The sequence below is a fragment of the Ranitomeya variabilis genome, chromosome 2 (assembly GCF_051348905.1).
Source record: "Ranitomeya variabilis isolate aRanVar5 chromosome 2, aRanVar5.hap1, whole genome shotgun sequence".
Classification (NCBI taxonomy): Eukaryota; Metazoa; Chordata; class Amphibia; order Anura; family Dendrobatidae; genus Ranitomeya; species Ranitomeya variabilis.
Window position 1 is genome coordinate 248172281 of NC_135233.1, and position 21643 is coordinate 248193923.

General features: G+C 47.0%; 1 protein-coding gene across 4 annotated transcripts in view; it reads left to right on the forward strand.

Moving 5' to 3' along the window:
* The first annotated feature begins 3522 nt into the window (after window positions 1-3522).
* Window positions 3523-21643, forward strand: part of LOC143805314 (uncharacterized) — a 39627-nt gene continuing 21506 nt past the window's right edge. For 2 of the 4 annotated variants that reach the window (XM_077284502.1, XM_077284503.1), the window contains exons 1-2: window positions 3682-4448; window positions 10226-10726. In XM_077284502.1, the coding sequence (XP_077140617.1) occupies window positions 3770-4448; window positions 10226-10726 (1180 nt within the window). In that variant the 5' untranslated portion in view covers window positions 3682-3769. Of the gene's footprint in view, window positions 4449-10225; window positions 10727-21643 lie in introns of all 4 variants that reach the window. The other 2 variants (XM_077284505.1, XM_077284506.1) reach the window with 2 other exon arrangements.

A 21643-nucleotide genomic window follows, 5' to 3' on the forward strand; every position in this document is an offset into this window, starting at 1 on the left:
AAATTTTAGGATCCATTTTATCCTGTTGCCCATGTGAAAATGAAAAAATTGAGGCTAAAAAAATTTTTTGTGAAAAAAAAGTACTTTTTCATTTTTACGGATCAATTTGTGAAGCACCTGGGGGATTAAAGTGCTCACTATGCATCTAGATAAGTTCCTTGGGGCGTCTAGTTTCCAAAATGGGGTCACTTGTGGGGGAGCTTCAATGTTTAGGCACACAGGGTCTCTCCAAACGCGACATGGTGTCCGCTAACGATGGAGATAATTTTTCATTCAAAAAGTCAAATGGCGCGCCTTCCCTTCCGAGCCTTGCCGTGCACCCAAACAGTGGTTTACCCCCACATATGAGGTATCGGCGTACTCAGGAGAAATTGCCCAACAAATTTTAGGATCCATTTTATCCTGTTGCCCATGTGAAAATGAAAAAATTGAGGCTAAAAAAATTTTTTGTGAAAAAAAAGTACTTTTTCATTTTTACGGATCAATTTGTGAAGCACCTGGGGGATTAAAGTGCTCACTATGCATCTAGATAAGTTCCTTGGGGCGTCTAGTTTCCAAAATGGGGTCACTTGTGGGGGAGCTCCAATGTTTAGGCACACGGGGGCTCTCCAAACGCGACATGGTGTCCGCTAAAGATTGGAGCCAATTTTTCATTGAAAAAGTCAAATGGCGCTCCTTCCCTTCCGAGCCCTGCCGTGCCCACAAACAGTGGTTTACCCCCACATATGAGGTATCAACGTACTCAGGACAAATTGGACAACAACTTTTGTGGTCCAGTTTCTCCTTTTACCCTTGGGAAAATAAAAAAATTGTTGCTAAAAGATCATTTTTGTGACTAAAAAGTTAAATGTTCACTTTTTCCTTCCATGTTGCTTCTGCTGTTGTGAAACACCTGAAGGGTTAATAAACTTCTTGAATGTGGTTTTGAGCACCTTGAGGGGTGCAGTTTTTAGAATGGTGTCACTTTTGGGTATTTTCAGCCATATAGAACCCTCAAACTGACTTCAAATGTGAGGTGGTCCCTAAAAAAAATGGTTTTGTAAATTTTGTTGTAAAAATGAGAAATCACTGGTCAAATTTTAACCCTTATAACTTCCTAGCAAAAAAAAAATTTCTTTCCAAAATTGTGCTGATGTAAAGTAGACATGTGGGAAATGTTATTTATTAACTATTTTGTGTCACATAACTCTCTGGTTTAAAAGAATAAAAATTCAAAATGTGAAAATTGCGAAATTTTCAACATTTTCGCCAAATTTCCGTTTTTTTCAGAAATAAACTCAGAAATTATCGACCTAAATTTACCACTAACATGAAGCCCAATATGTCACGAAAAAACAATCTCAGAACCGCAAGGATCCGTTGAAGCGTTCCTGAGTTATTACCTCATAAAGGGACACTGGTCAGAATTGCAAAAAATGGCAAGGTCATTAAGGCCAAAATAGGCTGGGTCATGAAGGGGTTAATCCACCCCTGGGCACAGTGTATAAAACAATGCAATGTGAGTGGCAGCAAGTGGCTGGAAGATATATGAAAAAATACAAGGACTGTAGTACAATTTCAATCTCCCTACAATGATCTCAGGACAAGTATGGCAGCAATAAAAAAGGACTGCTGCACACAAAAGTGTGGACAAATAAACAAGATAACTGTGCTGTGCAGAAAGGAGCAACAGGATTTTTGCTTTTAAAAAAGCAGTTGGTTTGCACAGCAGCGGTGCAAACAGCAATGCAGCTATCAGGGAGCCTTATAAGGCAGCCTAATAAGCTACAGAGCTGATGCACAAAGATATAGCCTCCACTGTCCCTGCAAAAAAGGTGGTGTTGGACAGTGGAAAGCGCTACAGCACAAGCGGTTTGGGGGTTAATCTTCCCTCCCTAACTATGTCCCTTCTTCTGACGAAGCTGCAGCAACCTCTCCCTATGCTAAGATCGGCAGAAGTAAGATGGCGGTCGGCGTGCACGCCCCTTTATAGCCCCTGTGAGGCCGCAGAAAGCAAGCCAATCACTGTCATGCCCTTCTCTAAGATGGTGGGGACCGAGACCTATGTCATCACGCTGCCCACACTCTGCGTCCTCCTTCATTGGCTGAGAAATGGCGCTGAATGCGTCACACGAACCGTGATTTTTGAATTTGTCCGATCTGTTTCGCTCAACCCTACTCACCACATCTCACAGTACCCAGCCTGTATTTGATTCCTGCAGGTGTTTTGGGTGCAACAAATTAAGGCATGTCGGCACTATCTGCCATCACAAAAGGGAGATTGTCCCCTCTCCCAACCCACCCAGCTCGTCTCCAACTGTTTTGTTTGTGGGTGGGTTAGAACGGAGACCCAGTGACAATTTGTAGTCCACCACTTTGGGCGGTACTGTCACTTTGGGTCTGAAAGACATCGGGATGGAGATAACCACAGTCCTTCTGGAACCTATTTCTTCCAATAATATTATCCCTGGGAAAACACTGACTGTCACCAGAATAGGAGGAGTTAACCCTATATTGGCTGAGATGTTTTCCTACAATGGGGAGCTGGGCGGGGGGTTGAGTGAAGAGGGAATGTCCGATAACCTCACCATAAATGTTTTATTGGGGGCCGATCTGAGCCGGATGGTTGCTCAATACAGTACGTATGTTCCTGGTAACCCTCCCAGATCTGGTTCATCCTGGGATCCAAATGTTGATAATGTGGATGTCAATGTTGTACATGCTGATGTCTCCATTGTCCAGGGGGACTCAGCCATGTCACAAGTAGCACTGAGAATCAGTGCTAAGGCCGATGGGGACAGGCAAGAGGTCTATGAGGAAGGTGGTCCCGTGCAGCTGACCAGTGTCACGATGGACTGTGACGATGTCGGTGGTAGCTGCCCCATGATTTTCACTGATCCTAAAGTGCTATGGGATAATGGGAAAGTGTTATTCATTGCCTGTGAGGATGATGGGAAAGTGTTATGCCCAGCCCCTCAGGATGGTAAGAAAGTGTTATCCACAGTCTGTCAGGATTGTGGGAAAGTGTTTTTCACAGCCTGTCAGGATGGTGGGAAAGTGTTGTGATCCCCAAGGGGGGACAGCCTATATAGCCTCTGTCACCCGTAGTTAGAGTGCCCAGAACACAGGTAAAAGAAACAAGGAAACACAAAGCGCAATAGGGTCCTATGTGATGGACACATTTCTAAGCTGCTCACCTTTTGGTGTAGTTTAACCCACCATCAAGAAGCGACAGCTGCTGCAATACCCTCAGGTCCAGAGATACTGCTGTATACACAGCATGTTATGGGAGGGTAGGAGTAGGAGTCTGCTCTGCTGATGCAATTCAAGAAAGTAATTTCCAGCAGCCCTAAGTATGTAGACTAAATCCTGCATATTTTGCCCTGTGACACGTAAAAGGTCGTAAAAGGACACAAAGGTCATTGCCCCCATACAGTAGGGTGATAAATACAGAAGTGGTGACGTGTTTCTATTATACTTTTCCGCTGATTGTGCCTCTCCTGGTTTTGGTTTACAAATACTGAGGTAAAAAAATCACCAAATAGTGAACGTGGCCACAGCAAGACAGGCAGGGTGCATTTGCCATTCAGGAGCCTCTACAATCAGTCCGCCTCAGTCTCGGCTGCAGTTTCTGCGTGCATTGCTGATTCCCTCCTCCCAGCTTGTAGGTAGTGGTTACTGGTTTACTGGAGCATGCTGGGAGGTCAGAGAGGATGAGGAGGAGTCTGGCCTGCACTGATACATAGGGAAGTGTGTGCACACGTTGCTCGGCTGCAGAGGTCCAGCAGCCATGTCTGCAGCCCTGGAAGAACTGCTTGCCAATGTCCGGGCAGCAGCACTGGTGAGAGGTGAAGCCTGGCTGCAAGAGAAAGTGGCAGAAATCCTCACAGATAAAGGAAAAGCATCTGATCCACAAGATCGCTCTCCATGTGCTAAGAGGGTTAGATCTTTGGGGCCCAGAAGTCCATCCACGGTGCCCAGAAATCGACGCAAAGTTAGTAGCCCTGGTAGAGACCCTCCAGAAGTGTCCGCTGGGCAGTGCCCATCTTCAGAGATGCCTTGTCCTGCGGAGAATCCATTCACTTTAGACACTGATTTACGGTATGCTCCACACAACTTTGGGGATGAAGATTTGCGGATTCCGGTTAATGTGGCATCCTGGCACAGATCAGAAAACGGACCAAAATCTGAGGACGTTGGTATTGTATGTGAGGAGGAAAAGAAGTCCAATGATGACAGCGGGCAGCACTACTCCTGTCCATTACCAAATCCGCGCACAGACAAGGCGGAAACCAGCCACAGTAGTAGCAACGGGAAAGATCCCGACACAACCCATTCCAGCAACGCTGAGGAGGAGTCCATTGAATTGCGGATAGAAAGGTTACTCCAAAGCTGTTCAGCCGCAATAATGCAAGATCAGCAGGAGGACGAACCCTCTGAGCTAACGCTGGTCAGTACTTCTGATCATGGTAAGGATTTGTAATTGAGAACCGCCATCATGCATCTGGAATCCTGGAGCTGGCGCGGCGTGTCTGAGTAAAGGTACCTTCACACTAAACGATATCGCTAGCAATTCGTGACGTTGCAGCGTCCTGGCTAGCGATATCGTTTAGTTTGACAGGCAGCAGCGATCAAGATCCTGCTGTGATATCGCTGGTCGTTGAAGAAAGTTCAGAACTTTATTTGGTCGTCAGATCGGCGTGTATCGTCGTGTTTGACACCAAAAGCAACGATACCAGTGATGTTTTACACTGGTAACCAGGGTAAATATCGGGTTACTAAGCGCAGGGCCGCGCTTAGTAACCCGATGTTTACCCTGGTTACCAGTGTAAAATGTAAAAAAACAGTACATACTCACATTCGCGTCCCCCGCCGTCCGCTTCCTGCACTGACTGAGCGCCGGCCGTAAAGTGAAAGCACAGCACAGCGGTGACATCACCGCTCTGCTGTTAGGGCCAGCACTCACAGTCAGTGCAGGAAGCGGATGCCGGGGGATGCGAAGGTGAGTATGTAGTGGTTTTTTTTTTTTTACATTTTACACTGGTAACCAGGGTAAACATCGGGTTACTAAGCGCGGCCCTGCGCTTAGCAACCCGATGTTTACCCTGGTTACCCGGGGACCTCGGCATCGTTGGTCACTGGAGAGCGGTCTGTGTGACAGCTCTCCAGCGACCACACAGCGACGCTGCAGCGATCGGCATCGTTGTCTGTATCGCTGCAGCGTCGCTTAGTGTGACGGTACCTTAAGGCTGAATTCACATTCTGTAATGCTGTAGATAAGCCCCTGATGCCACCTGAAAGATAAGAAAAACAGCTTAAATTATACTCACCCAGGGGCGGTCCCGATGCGGTCCAGCCTGATGGGCATCGCGGTACGGGTCCAGCGCCTCCCATCTTCATACGATGACGTCCTCTGCTTCCTGCCGCGGCTCCGATGCAGGCGTACTTTATCTGTCCTGTTTGGGAAAATACAAAACTGGGGGCTAAAAAATAATTTTGGGGGGGAATTTTTTATTTTTTTATTTTCACGGCTCTGCGTTATAAACTGTAGTGAAACACTTGGGGGTTCAAAGTTCTCACAACACAACTAGATAAGTTCCTTGGGGGGTCTAGTTTCCAATATTGGGTCACTTGTGGAGGGTTTCTACTGTTTAGGAACATTAGGGGCTCTGCAAACGCAATGTGACGCCTGCAGACCAATCCATCTAAGTCTGCATTGCAAACGATGCTCCTTCCGAGCTCTGCCATGCGCTCAAACGGTGGTTCCCCCCCAGATATCAGGTATCAGCGTACTCAGGACAAATTGGACAACAATATATAGGGTCTAATTTCTCCTGTTACCCTTGGAAAAATACAAAACTGGGGGCTAAAAAATAATTTTTGTGGAAAAAAAAATATTTTTTATTTGCACGGCTCTGCGTTATAAACTGTAGTGAAACACTTAGGGGTTCAAATCTCTCACAACACATCTAGATGAGTTCCTTAGGGGGTCTACTTTCCAAAATGGTGTCACTTGTGTTTTTTTTTTACTGTTTAGGTACATTAGGGGCTCTGCAAACGCAATGTGACGCCTGCAGACCATTCCATCTAAGTCTGCATTCCAAATGGCGCTCCATCCCTTCCGAGCCCTCCCATGCGCCCAAACGGTGGTTCCCCCCCACATATGGGGTATCAGCGTACTCAGGACAAATTGGACAACAACTTTTGGGGTCCAATTTCTCCTGTTACCCTCGGGAAAATACAAAACTGGGGGCTAAAATATAATTTTTGTGGGAAAAATTTTTTGTTTTATTTTTACGGCTCTGCATTATAAAACTTCTGTGAAGCACTTGGTGGGTCAAAGTGCTCACCACACCTCTAGATAAGTTCCTTAGGGGGTCTACTTTCCAAAATGGTGTCACTTGTGGGGGGTTTCAATGTTTAGGCACATCAGTGGCTCTCCAAACGCAACATGGCGTCCCATCTCAATTCCAGTCAATTTTGCATTGAAAAGTCAAATGGCGCTCCTTCGCTTCCGAGCTCTGTCATGCGCCCAAACAGTGGTTTACCCCCACATATGGGGTATCGGCGTACTCAGGACAAATTGTATAACATCTTTTGGGGTCCATTTTCTCCTGTTACCCTTGGTAAAATAAAACAAATTGGAGCTGAATTAAATTTTGTGTGAAAAAAAAGTTAAATGTTCATTTTTATTTAAACATTCCAAAAATTCCTGTGAAACACCTGAAGGGTTAATAAACTTTTTGAATGTGGTTTTGAGCACCTTGAGGGGTGCAGTTTTTAGAATGGTGTCACACTTGGGTATTTTCTATCATATAGACCCCTCAAAATGACTTCAAATGAGATGTGGTCCCTAAAAAAAAAAATGGTGTTGTAAAAATGAGAAATTGCTGGTCAAATTTTAACCCTTATAACTCCCTAACAAAAAAAAAATTTGGTTCCAAAATGATGCTGATGTAAAGTAGACATGTGGGAAATGTTACTTATTAAGTATTTTGTGTGACATATCACTGTGATTTAATTGCATAAAAATTCAAATTTGGAAAATTGCGAAATTTTCAAAATTTTCACCAAATTTCCATTTTTTTCACAAATAAACGCAGGTAATATCAAAGAAATTTTACCACTATCATGAAGTACAATATGTCACGAGAAAACAATGTCAGAATCACCAGGATCCGTTGAAGCGTTCCAGAGTTATAACCTCATAAAGGGACAGTGGTCAGAATTGTAAAAATTGGCCCGGTCCATAACGTGCAAACCACCCTTGGGGGTGAAGGGGTTAAAACCACATGTTTATTGATATTAGTTTAAAATTTACAGAATAAAAAGCATAAATACCATAGGGGACACCAAGAGACAAGGCAAATAATAAACAGACCATACTCATAAGAATAAGGATAACAACAGTGGCTGAACAAAACCCCAAATAGTTAGCTCAAGAAGAAGCAGGAGGCGAAACGCGCGTCGGGGTGAGGGGACGCCATCAGCACGAGGTAACACCATCTCTTTACTATCTTATGGATTCAGCGGTCTGTTTGTTTGCCCCCATATGTGCATCCTATGTATGTATCAGATAATGTAACCACTGTGTGCATTACTATTGAGGTAGTCCTTTGGGAGGTAGATGAGATTATTTGATACCGTTATTTACATTGGATATACTAAGCCACTGAGCTAACTATTTGGGGTTTTGTTCAGCCACTGTTGTTATCCTTATTCTTATGAGTATGGTCTGTTTATTATTTGCCTTGTCTCTTGGTGTCCCCTATGGTATTTATGCTTTTTATTCTGTAAATTTTAAACTAATATCAATAAACATGTGGTTTTAATTTTGGGATCTCTTCGTTCTTCCCACTTTAATTGTGTGGGATTAGTTGAGTGTAAATTATAAGAATTGCATTTTATTCCTGCCGGCAGGCACAGTCTTTCAGTTATAGAGGCGGCGCTGGCACGGTGTCAGTCATCGCTCTGCACACAGAAAGCGGCAGCTGTAACTGACTGACAGCCAGCTCTAATAATGACTGAGCTGTCAGTCAGTGCCAGGGTGACGGTTACAGCAGCCGCTTTCTGTGCATGGAGTGGTGACTGAAACGGTTATGGTGCCGCCCCTATGACTGGAAGACAGAGCCTGTCTTGAGGAATAGAGTGCAATTGTTCCCTGCAGCGGGGCTCTCAGTGCGACCGGCGCATTGTGTCAGAGTGCTATTAACCCCATATCTGCAGGTTAATAATAGCATTATTTTATGACAGATTCCCTTTAATGGTCTGTTTATGGTCCAGACTGAGGGTTCATCTCCTAACCTTAATTTGGAGTCACCCATGTTTTTGAAGTTGCAAAATTCATGTCTAGAAATTTTTTTTTTAAATCTAGCTTTCACTTACTGTAAATCTAAGAGAAATGCTTGTATAGCAATTCCCCATTTTTATGTTATTATTGAGTTTATGGTTAAAGGGAACCTGTCACCCCGTTTTTTCCGTATGAGATAAAAATACTGTTAAATAGGGCCTGAGCTGTGCATTGCAATAGTGTATTTTGTGGACCCCGATTCCCCACCTATGCTGCCGAAATACGTTACCAAAGTAGTCTTTTTCGCCTGTCAATCAGGCTGGTCTGGTCAGATGGGCGTGGTGTCTTCCCCCAGATCTTGCTTAGTTTTCCGTTGGTGGCGTAGTGGTGTGCTCATGCCCAAGGTCCCGAATCCACTGCACAGGGGAGTGAAAAGAGCGCGATGTGCGCTATTTCATTGGTGATCGGTGGGGGCGGCCATTTTCCTTTGGCCGCGCGTGCGCAGAAGCGGCGCTCTGCTGGCCGCGGCTTCAGGAAAATGGCCACGGGATGCCGCGCGTGCGCAGATGGAGATCGCGGCAGCCATTTTCCTGAAGCTGAGTTCGCATCTCGGCTTCAGGAAAATGGCCGCCACGATCTCCATCTGCGCACGCGCGGCATCCCGTGGCCATTTTCCTGAAGCCGTGGCCAGCAGAGCGCCGCTTCTGCGCACGCGCGGCCAAAGGAAGATGGCCGCCCCCACCGGTCACCAATGAAATAGCGCACATCGTGCTCTTTTCACTCCCCTGTGCAGTGGATTCGGGACCTTGGGCATGCGCACACCACTACGCCACCAACGGAAAACTAAGCAAGATCTGGGGGAACACACCACGCCCATCTGACCAGACCAGCCTGATTGACAGGTGAAAACGGCTACTTTGGTAACGTATTTCGGCAGCATAGGTGGGGAATCGGGGTCCACAAAATACACTATTGCAATGCACAGCTCATGCCCTATTTAACAGTATTTTTATCTCATACGGAAAAAACGGGGTGACAGGTTCCCTTTAACTTTAATCTAGGCACTTATAATCTCCTGATTATTATAACACAATTAAGGCCCAATTCAGAAGTCTGTCACACAGTCTGCGAAAGGACAGTGGTGGACGGACCGGCCTGACCCAAACTCCGCAACCACATGGACATATATGAAGCTGTTGGGTTTGGGTCAGGAGACCAGTGCCCGTCCAGACATGATGGTCCTTATGGGCCATATCTGAATTTGGCCTTACAGCAGAGACTTGAGTCCTGGCTCTTATACTACTGTGCTACTGCAGCCCATGTAGGGAACTCCCAGTACCGCTAAACAGGGTCCATGCCTGGTGTAGACCTTTTGTGTTGCATATTGGGCACCTTTTGGGGAATTTATTTTCCCTTTTCCCATCCTGCTCCATGTTTGCATTGGTTCATTGCCTTAAAGGGGTTGTCCAGTCTAAATTGATAAAGCTGCAGTCACTCTGTGTGACTGCAGACTCTTGAATTCCCTCAGAGGATTTTCCGGTTTCTGCAACGGCGGTGATGTATGCGTTATACATACTCCTGGGCAGAAGCTGTCTAGTGGGCGCAGCCTCACTGCTTACACCTGCATTGAGTGAGGTCGCCCCCATTGGCCTGGGTGTATGCATAACGTTTACATCACAGTTCCCAGCTCAGAAACTGGGGAATCCTCGCAACGCACACTGCGTGCCCTGGGGGATTCATAAGTCTGCAGTTGACCCCTTTAACTAAAATATTATGGAATTGCATCATGTGTGATTTCCTAAGACATATTCTTAGACTTATTCATTCAAGGAGCCTGTCAGCTCCTTTCTGCCCATTAAACCTCTCCACCCTTGGCAGGTAGCAGACTGTAATTTTACCTTTGTGGCATTTGAGAGCAGTATAATAGCAAATAATCTAATTTTGTTTCCTACACAGAATGTGATGCCTGTTCCGGCCGTGGGTCTCCTGACCCGAACTTAATAACCCCAGATACGAGACTTCTTCCTAATATACATCAGCATCCTGCTAGTGCCAGTATTATTGTGGATCCCAAGGGCCTGTATCACATTAACCAAGGAGCACAGTCTCCTCCCTCTGTATCCCCCCGTTCGATACTACATAGCCACCGTCGTTCAAGTGGTAGACGCAGGAGGCGTTCTAGGAGTACTTCGAGGGCATCACTATCTCCTAGAAGAATTCAACGCTCACGCTCCTCTGATCATAGTCGCTGCTCCAGGTCCTCTAGAAGGAGCTCCTCATCTACTTCGTCAGAAAGGGTGTCAAGCAGCTCGGCGTCTTATGGTGGCCAGTCAAAACGACATGCAGAGACGCAGGAGTCTAGTCATCATTCTAGGACTGCAAGTCAGGCACCTTCCCACGTGGCCAGCAGTGGTGTTCCGGAACCTCTTTCTTCCGTGATACCTTCTTCTCCAGCGGGTGAGTGTCAACACACTGCAGTTGTGCTTGGTGTAGGTAAGAAGAGGATTTTTGCAGATGCCTTTCTCTTCAGCCCGAGCTCAGTTGGGGCATCAGAGCAACAGATGCTTGGCTAAAGCTCATGATGACCCAAAATCAGAACCCCTTTCATGCCCTGACCACTGCCCCAGTAAGTGATCTTGGTACAGTGCCTGTCTGGCACCAAGGTGCCTGTTGGTTATTCAAAAAAGGCCACTATCATTTCTATGGACTCTGTAAATACAAGTATGAATGCTCTGCTTGTGAAGGAGCACATGCTGCCATTAGATGCCCTTGACCAGCTGCTAAGCTACCATTCATGGCACTGTCCAGCTGGAGGGATTGATAAGAGAGATCAAATTCCTCTCCCCATGTTCTTGCTGTACCCCAGTACACAGGCTGGTTTGGTGACCTGTGTAGAGGTACCTCGTACAACTTTGGGGGTGCTGTCATCGCCCTGTTTAGTGGTCAAGGAAAGGACATCCCTTTTGCACTTTACCACCAGCATGTTGTTGCTTCATTGTGCTATACTCTCACCCTTCCTGAGCAGCTGTCCTAGGGAGGCCTCTCTGATTTTTGCGGACACTACTGCAGGCTGCGGTATCTTGCACAGAGAGGGGTTTGAAGAGTGGGATGCTGGTTAAAAAGTTATGTACATAGGTGTGATGGGCTACTTTCACACTTCCGTCTTTTAGAATCAGTCACAATCCGTCAAAGTGTTGAAAAGACGGATCCTGTGCAGATTGTAAAAAACGGATGCACTGGATCCTGTGTTTTGACGGTCCGTCGATGCAGCAGCTGCAGAAAAAATGGGTTAAATTAAAGGAATAGAAATCCTTCCAGGCATGCTCAGTGTAAAAAAACGGAATCTGTTGCTGGATTCCATCATTTGATGGACAGTAACGGATCCTGCGCCCATAGGCTTCCATTCTAGCCAACGACGGACGCCGCAGGATCCGTCGCTGTACGTTTTTTTCGACGCAGACAAAAAACGTTACATTGAACGTTTTTTCCAGACGACGGTCCGCCAAAACACGACGGATCCGTCGCACGACGGATGCGACGTGTGGCCATCCGTCGCTAATACAAGTCTATGGGAAAAAAACGGATCCTGCGGGCACATTTGCAGGATCCGTTTTTTTCCCAAAACGACGCATTGCAACGGATCTGAAAAGACGGAAGTATGAAAGAGGCCATAACCTTGATCCAGCAGTGGGTGCACCAAATCCCACACAATTTTCACACTCGCTCTCAGGACAGGGGGATGTTTAGGGGATTGAATTCAGGTGTCCTTGCCTTCATAAACCCTAAACTTGTGGGTGTACCCTGAGGTACTCTCACACAGTTTGTAGAGCTAAATTCTGTACCTGGCCTTCTTACTGGTCAGGTATTGCCGGAATTTGAGCCTCCCCTTGACATGTATTAGGGACTCATCCACGCAGATGTCCTTTTGGGGAACGTACACCTCTGAAAACTTGTTGAGGTTTACATAATCCTCAGAGAAAAAGACTTTGAAAAAGTTAATTTCTGTGAGGTCAGTGATGTCAACTTGGTCAACTTGGATTCCTGATTGCCCTACAAAATCGTGAATCCGTGGCTCATAATTTTCAGGAGGTGAGGTCCATATGGAGACAGTTACGTTCTGCGCTGGTCAGTTTTCTTTTCTGGGGCGCCTGCCGCGCGGTTTGGTATCACTGGAGGAGGAGAGGAATAAAAAAAAAAGGTGGGATCATCTATGCCTCTTCACATTGAATATCTGGTTTGGGGCAACATTTCTTTCCTGTATGTGGTGTTTGTGTATGTACCAAATTTTATTTGGGTATGTATTTTGAGGACTTGATGTTTTTTTATTTACAAGAGCAGAAAAAGAAAAGAATATATAAAGAAAAATATAAAAAAATAGTTGGGGGGAGGGGGGGAATGGAAAACAACAAGCAGGAGTGTGGACCAGTGATTTGTGTCAATGATCAGCGCTCGGCAGCTGCATAACGCGCACACACAGGGGGAGCGAAAAATAGGCTGGGACACAAAAAGGCATAGAAAACAGCGAACATGGATGTTGATCAGTGATGTGCATGACTGATCAGCGCTTGGTGGTTGCAAGAGGCACGAAAAAGAGAAAAACTGCCAAAAATCGAGCAATCAAGTACTGATCAGTGCTCAGCGGGAGGTGGGGGGGAGAGATGGATTGGGGTGGATTCAGAAGGATCAGGAATTCTTCTATTTTTCAACAGCAGCAAGGAGATTGATGGCACAGGTTTTGTGGCACCACAAGACCCAGCAAGGAGCACGGACCAACACAGTGACCGTCCTGTACAAATTTGCAGCTAGAATGAGAAAGTACAGGGTCGTCATCGTTGGGTCACATCGCGTCTGTGCGCTCTGATTGGTGTGATCAATGACACCAATCAGTGCGGGTTATGGTGATTTCAGCGTTGCTAGGCTCCAGCCTTTGATCGGGGCTCTTAAAGCACAGATCGTAGGTTGGTCGTCAGTGTTTCAGGAAATATGATTGCCTGAAGCACAGAGAAACGCTAGAATTGGCTGTTCAGAATTGAATAGCCAATCACAGCGATCATAGTTGCAGGAGGGCATCGCCACCCCTAAGAAGACTACTCCATGTGTACTGCTGTGAGAGAAACAGCAGGCGCCATCATGCGATCAGTGTGCGCTTAGTCGCGATGATCGCATGAATAGCATGAGGTATATATACTACATCGGTCGGGAAGTCCTTCCCGACCATTACGTGTGTATATAATGGCATAACCCGGACCATTAGGAGAGTTATGTATGGCATTGCCAGACAATGGTATAACCCTCCTACTAAGGGGTTAAGCCTGGCGGGAACAGTTCTCCCACCAAGCTTTCCCGGTATTTTGGAGATAAAGGATTGGTTAGGGGTCGTCAGTAGCACGTCACTGGGTGAAGTGAGGCCGTACTGGGCCACCGGCCCTTTAAAGGGAGGCCGGCATGACAAGGAGACGTGGGATGATAAGGAGCGGTTTGGTTTTAAAAGTAAATAAAGGGTTAATGGGAATGCTGAGGTGATGAGATCACTGTTTGGGTGGGGAAGAGGGATTCAAAAAAGGCGGGTTTATAAATAGTGCAGCCATATTGGTGGGACAAACAGTCAGGTACCCACCTGTTAGAAGAAGCTCCCTATCACATGGCAGATATGGACGTGGAAGCCCTGCTTCAAAGCTTGAGAGGCTGTGGGCACCCAAGGAACAGCATGGCTGTAGACTTCCATCAGCAGCCTATTGCAGGGGGCGGCAGCAGGAGGCTCACAAACCCCCATCTGTCGGCAGACGGCCGCGGAGAGCTAGGCCTCCGGCGCGCCTTAGCCGAGATGCCACCCCCAGGGTCCGGCGCCGAGTACGGAGCCCCTCCAGGGACCCTCCGGTTCCTGACACTGGCCGCAGGCAGCCCGCGCCTCTTCAGAGAACCGGGAGGAATCCGAGCAGACGGCGGGACCTGCAGCAGGGGGAGGCGTCCGCTTCCCTCGCAGCGGTGAGTGTCACCCAGCGGGAGTCGGGACCAGGGATGGCAGGCGCTTGCGCGGCAGCAAGGCCTGCTCTGCGAGGTCGTGAGCGGGAGACCAGGAGGCGGGACCTTTCCTTTCAGCCCCTCAGCATGGGAGTCATAGCGGGCGGCAGCCAGCCGGTCCAGGCAGCAGCGCGCGGTCAGCGGCGGCGCCACGCAGTAGGCAGAGGAGCAGCGCAGGCCGAGTTGGATCGATTCCCATGGCCTTCCTGGGAGGCGGGCAGCGATCAGCAGCCTCGGGTGGCGATTCTGGATTCCCTGCACAAGCGCCGGGAAGCTCATGTGCGGCAGCACAAAACGTGACAGGAGTCACTTACAGCACAGCATCAGCCTCAGGGGTCCCTGGCCTGGCAGCTACAGCACCAGCTGAAAATGTCCAGCAGCCGAGCCTACAGGTCGACCCAGCGGCTATAACTGGAGCAGAGGATCTATCTGAGTGCTACAGGACGTTTTCATCAGGACGCAGGATCTACGGCTAGTGGGGTCACAGCACCCAGGCAGCCAGGTGAGAGTGAGCGTATTTTTCCTGTTAATCCCTGCTTACCGCTTATTGAGAATACGGGGCGGGAGTTATTGTCTGGTGGGGTGTGAGAGGAGCATCTCCATTGGCAGCTTGGTTGGGGGATGGGAATTCCGTATTAGGCATTAGAGGTTTTGCTGACAATGGGGGAATTTCAAATACAGTGGTTGCTGATGCTAGTAGTACTCAGTCCGTAACAGGAGGGTGTAGGGCGTCTGGAGGCAACACAGTTATGGATGACTCGGCTAGTACTAGTTTTAGCACAGGGGCGGGTGGTGAGAAAGAGAAGGATGACACGGTGCACGCTGGATACAGAGGGCGTATCACTCTACTTTTTCTACGTACTCAAGGGGTGTGTCTGTGTTAATTCCTGCGGGGGTGCAGTATGAGGAGGTAGTGGTAAAGGAGGATGTGGATGGTCAGTATGTGGTGGTGAAATGTAAAATGAATGGAGTGGTGATGTGTATAGCGGCAATGTATATTCCGCCCCCATACTCAAGCAAGAAAATGAGAGGTGCTGGAGAGGGTGGGGCGTTGGGGTCCGTTACCTTTTCTAGTTATTGGGGACTTCAATAATATATGTGATGACTTTTGGGATAAAAAATAAAAAACCCCAGAACAGGACAGAGGGACATATCACTACGTTTGGGACCTATGTCCGGGAAGTAGGTATGATTGATTTATGGAGAGTTAGACATATTGGGGAAAGAGCGTATTCATGCTACTCGCCAGCTCATGGTACTTTGTCTAGAATCGATTTGGCGCTGGGTAACTGTCTGATGGATACGATGGTAAGGGATGTGAGATATATGCCTAGGGCTCTCTCAGACCATAGTCCAGTTGAGGTGGAGTTTCGACCAGTGGGGACACGGACCGGGAGCAAGAGGGAGTGGAAAATTCACCCTACTAGGCTACATAGTATAGACTTGGGGAAGATAAAGCAGGAGTTGGTGGAATTTTTTGAGATAAATGAGGGAAGTGCAGACGCTCTTACAGTGTGGGAAGCCATGAAGGTGTACTTAAGAGGGCTGCTGTTTAGGGATATTAGCAGGTGTAAGCGGAAATCGAGAGAGGCAGAGAAGTTGGCGATTGATGGGCTGAGGATAGCTGAAGACGAGATGATAATAATGGGTACTATGGAAGCTGGGAGGAGGTTAAAGGCAGCTCAGAGCCAGTTGGAGGAAGTTTTGCTGGGTAAGGCTGAAAGGAAGAGGGAATTCATGAATCTAGCTTATTACCAGGAGGGCGAGTCTGTGGGTCATATGCTGTCGCTGGTGGCTTCTGCTCAGAGAAATACTTCCTTTATCCATTCTCTGATGTCGGGGAGCGGTATTGCTGTTTCTGAGACTTCAGAGATTTTGGAGGTTTTTGCGGATTTTTATGCGGACTTATATTCCTCTCGGGTGAATGGGTCAATGGAGGACACGTTGGCGTTCCTTGGGGAAATGGAGCTACCAAAGCTGAGTGACATAGAGAGTGAGGATTTGGAGGCTCCCATCACGGAGGAGGAGTTGGGTCGGGCATTACAGTCTATGGCTAATGGAAAGGCGCCTGGTGTAGATGGATTTCCCGTTGAAATTTATAAAAACTTGGGGGAAGTGCTGATCCCTAGATTAACGGCGGTGCTGGAGGAGGCTAGGAATAGAGGAAGTCTGCCGGCATCTATGCGGGACGCCATAATATTGGTGATTCCTAAGGAGGGGAAGGACTCGAAGCAGCCGGATTCATATCGGCCAATCTCCTTACTCACTATAGATGTTAAGCTCCTGGCTAAGGTGTTGGCGATAAGGTTGACGGGTGTCATTTCCGGCCTGGTGCACTCAGACCAGTCTGGCTTTATGCCTGATAGGTCCACTGCAATTAATTTACAAAGGCTGTATATGAATTTGCAACTTAGAGCCGATAACTGTGGCCAGAGAGTTATTGCATCTCTAGACGCCCATAAGGCATTCGATAGTGTGGAGTGGGGGTATCTCTGGCAGGTGTTGCGGAGCATGGGGTTTGGACCACAGTTCATATCTTGGATTCGGCTGATGTACTCGATGCCGATGGCCAGGGTCAGGGTAAACGGGGAGTTATCACGGACCATACAACTGGCTAGAGGGACGAGGCAGGGGTGGGTGTCCGCTCTCTCCTCTTTTATTTGCTCTGGCTGTTGAACCACTGGCTGCTAAGCTTCGACGGTCTGATGAGGTGACTGGGTTCAAATATGGGATGATTGAAGAAAGGGTGGCGTTGTACGCGGATGACATTCTGTTATTTCTGGCGGACCCGGGTGCGTCCTTGGAGGGGGACATTGGGATTATTGTACGCTTCGGATCGGTGTCGGGACTTAGGATAAACTGGAGTAAGTCTATCTTGTTTACGGTGGACGACGCTAGTGGGGAAACGCTGGAAGATGGGTGACTGAAGGTGACGAGCCAATTTAAGTACCTTGGCATATGGGTATCTATGCCTGTTACTGATTATATGTATAGGAATCTGACTCCAATCTTGGGCGTTCTAAAGGCAAAAGTGGATGCTTGGCTTAAGCTGCATTTATCTGTGGTAGGTAGGGTGAATCTTATTAAAATGATTCTGATGCCGAAAATACTGTATATTCTTCATAATGCGCCAGTTTGGATACCGCACGGGAAATTTAGACAGATTAACTCTCTGTTTCAGAATTTAATATGGGGGAGACAATATCCGCGTATTAGACTGTAGACACTTCAGCGACCCAAGGAAGATGGGGGCCTAGCATTGCCTAACCCTGAAATATACTATCTTGCAGCACAAAGTCAGCATCTAAAGGGATGGGCACTTGAGGGGTCTTCTGGAGCGGTACAGCGGTTGATGGAAGTGTTGACAAAAAGGAAACCAGTAGTGCAATGTTTGGAAGATGGATCCCTGGGGGTCCTGGGGAAATTGTACCCGACTGTGTTGTTGATACGTAGGCTATGGGGCAGGCTGAGACATATACGTGGGATCACGGACTTGACGAGATTCTCACCGCTATGGCATAACAATAATTTACAGGAGTTTATGGCACTGGGGATGCTGACTGAATGGCGGGTCAAAGGGATTCAGTACGTCTATCAAATAAGTGAGCGAGGTGAGTTGAAATCATTTTCCCAATTGCAGGTGGAGTTTGGACTTGGGATTGCAGGGGAGTGTCAGTATTTGCGGATGAGACATGCTTTTGGAGCTCAGAATAGGAACGGAGGTATTAGAATTCAAAGGGATATAGTGCTTGAGTATGTGTGTAATGAAGGGACATATGGGGGGGTTATATCTACTTTGTACAAAGACCTACTATACACCTTCTTGTTGGGTTTTCCGATAATGGCGAGAGCTAAGTGGGAGAGGGATTTGGGTCCGATGGATAACGAGACTTGGGAGTCGGTGTTAGAATGGGTCCCAAGACTGTCAGTGAGCGAACCGTATAGACTGTCACAGCTCTATGTGATACATAGGGTTTATAAGTCTCCGATAGTACTATATAAGGCAGGTTTGCGTGATGACTCTGAATGCCCAAGGTGTAAGTCTTCAGATATATTTCATATGATGTGGACGTGTCCGAGACATGTGTCCGAGAGGTATGAAGAGATGGAGGAAGTCAGTTGACGGCAGGCGGCCTGTTTCATATGAAGTGTTGCTGGTAATTGGAAGAAAATTATCGGTCATATGCTCTTCTGCATGGGAAATTGATTTTTTTAGTGCTACTTTTTTTTTTTGGCGCGTTCCGCCTAGGGTAACTCATTGGCCCATCCAGATTTATGAGTGGGGGCTTGCTGAGGGAAGACGTGGACGTCTATGACGATAGAGTGGTGGTGTTCCTTCGCTCCTCAAAAACAGACGTGAATGGGAGAGGTTGTAAAGTTGTACTGTTTGAGGTTCGGGGTTCTCCCTTGTGTCCGGTGTTTTGTTTGAGGAATTTTATGCAACACGGGGGGTCCTTAACCCCTTAATCCCATATGACGTACTATCCCGTCAAGGTGACCTGGGACTTAATTCCCAGTGACATGATAGTACATCATATGCGATCGGCCGCGCTCACGGGGGGAGCGCGGCCGGGTGTCAGCTGACTATCGCAGCTGACATCCGGCACTATGTGCCAGGAGCGGTCAAACATGATCGCAGTGTTCCGGCGGTGTAGGGAAGCATCGCGATGTGATCGTGTTGCTCCGAGCGTCTGTTACCTCCTCTCCCTGCTGCAGGCCCCGGATCCAAAATGCCCGCGGGGCTGCATCCGGGTCCTGCAGGGAGGTGGCTTACTAAGGCTAGGTTCAGATTGCGTTAGTGCAATCCGTTTAGCGCGAGCGCTAGCGGATTGCGCTAACGCAATGTCTTTTTCGGGGCCGCGTTCAGGGGTCGCGTTAACGTCCCCGCTCTCGAAGATCCCCGATCTGCGAGAGCGGGGAACGGACCTCTGGCGCGCCGCGGACGCTGCAAGCAGCGTCCGAGGCGCGCTACAAAAGACCGGCACATCGCTAGCGCGTGCCGAAAATGACACGCGCTAGCAATGCGCTCTAACATTGCCGGCAATGGGAGCGCTAACGGACGCGGTGCACGGCGTTAATTTCGCCGTGCAACGCTGTCCGTTAGCGCTATCCCATTAACGCAATGGGAACCTAGCCTAAGCGCCTGCTCAGTGCAGGCGTTGGTAAGCCTGCAGCACTGTAAGTCAGATTGCTGATCTGACAGAGTGCTATGCAAACTGTCAGATCAGCGATCTGTGATGTCCCTCCCTGGGACAAAGTTAAAAAGTTTAAAAAAAAATTTCCACATGTGTAAAAAAAAAAAAAAAATCCTAAATAAAGAAAAAAAATTATATATATTTTATTCCCATAAATACATTTCTTTATCTAAATAAAAATAAATAAAAGTACACATATTTAGTATCGCCGCGTCCGTAATGACCCGACTTATAAAACTGTCCCACTAGTTAACCTCTTCAGTGAACACCGTAAAAAAAAAAAAACGAGGCAAAAAACAACGCTTTATTATCATACTGGCGAACAAAAAGTGGAATAACACGCGATCAAAAAGATGGATATAAATAACCATGGTACCGCTGAAAATAACATCTTGTCCCACAAAAAACGAGCCACCATACAGCATCATCAGTGAAAAAATAAAAAAGTTATAGTCCTCAGAATAAAGCGATGCCAAAATAATTATTCTTTCTATAAAATAGTTTTTATCGTATAAAAGCGCCAAAGCATAAAAAAAATGATATAAATGAGGTATCGCTGTAATCGTACTGACCCAAAGAATAAAACTGCTTTATCAATTTTACCAAACGTGGAACGGTATAAACGCTTACCCCCCCCCAAAAACAAAAAAAAAGAAATTCATGAATAGCTGGTTTTTGGTCATTCTGCCTCCCAAAAATTGGAATAAAAAGCGATCAAAAAATGTCACGTGCCCGAAAATGTTACCAATAAAGACGTCATCTCGTCCCGCAAAAAACAAGACCTCACATGACTCTGTGGACCAAAATATGGAAAAATTATAGGTGTCAAAATGTGGAGACGCAAAAACTTTTTTGCTATAAAAAGTGTCTTTTAGTGTGTGACAGCTGTCAATCATAAAAATCCGCTAAAAAACCCGCTATAAAAGTAAATCAAACCCCCCTTCATCACCACCTTAGTTAGGGAAAAATAATAAAATTAAAAAAATGTATTTATTTCCATTTTCCGGCTAGGGTTAGGGCTAGGGTTAGGGTTAGAGCTAGGGTTAGGGTTGGGGCTAAAGTTAGGGTTGGGGCTAAAGATAGGGTTAGGGTATGTGCACACGTCTGGATTTCTTGCAGAAATTTCCTGAAGAAAACCGGAAATTTTCTGCAAGAAATCCGCATTTTTTTTTTGCGTTTTTTTTCGCGTTTTTTTAGCATTCTGCAAGCGTAATTAGCTTGCAGAATGTTAAAGTTTTCCAAGCGATCTGTAGCATCGCTTGGAAAACTGACTGACAGGTTGGTCACACTTGTCAAACATAGCGTTTGACAAGTGTGACCAACTTTTTACTATAGATGCTGCTTTTGCAGCATCTATAGTAAAAGATAGAATGTTTAAAAATAATAAAAAAATGCTTATACTCACCCGCAGACAGCTGATCTCCTCACCGGCGTCCGTTCCGTATAGATGGTGTGTGCGCGCAGGACCTTCCATGACGTCGCGGTCACATGACCGGTCTCGACCAATCACAAGACGGCGACGTCTTCGCAGGTCCTTCACCGCACACCAGCTACAGGAACCGAAGCGACAGCGTGCAGTGGAGAGGCGGGAAGACATCGAAGGTGAGTATAGGACTATTTTTTATTTTAATTCTTTTTTTTTTTTTACCAATTATATGGTGCCCAGTCCGTGGAGGAGAGTCTCCTCTCCTCCACCCTGGGTACCAACCGCACATAATCTGCTTACTTCCCGCATGGTGGGCACAGCCCCGTGCGGGAAGTAAGCAGATCAATGGACTCCTAGGTGTGCGGAATCCTCTGCAATTCCACATTTTAATGAACATGTTGCTTTTTTTTCCGCGATGCGATTTTTTAGCGGAAAAAAAGGCTACATTTGCACAAAAAATGCGGAATACAGTGAAAATAATGGGAGGCATATGTTAGTGTTTTTTTCGCGTTTTTATAGCGAAAAAACGCGAAAAATACTGAACGTGTGCACATGGCCTTAGGGTTTGGATTACATTTACGGTTGGGATTAGAGTTAGGGGTGTGATTAGGGTTAGGGGCGTGTTTGGATTAGGGTTTCAGTTAGAATTGGGGAGTTTCCACTGGTTATGCACATCAGGGGCTCTCCAAACGCGACATGGCGTCCGATCTCAATTCCAGCCAGTTCTGCGTT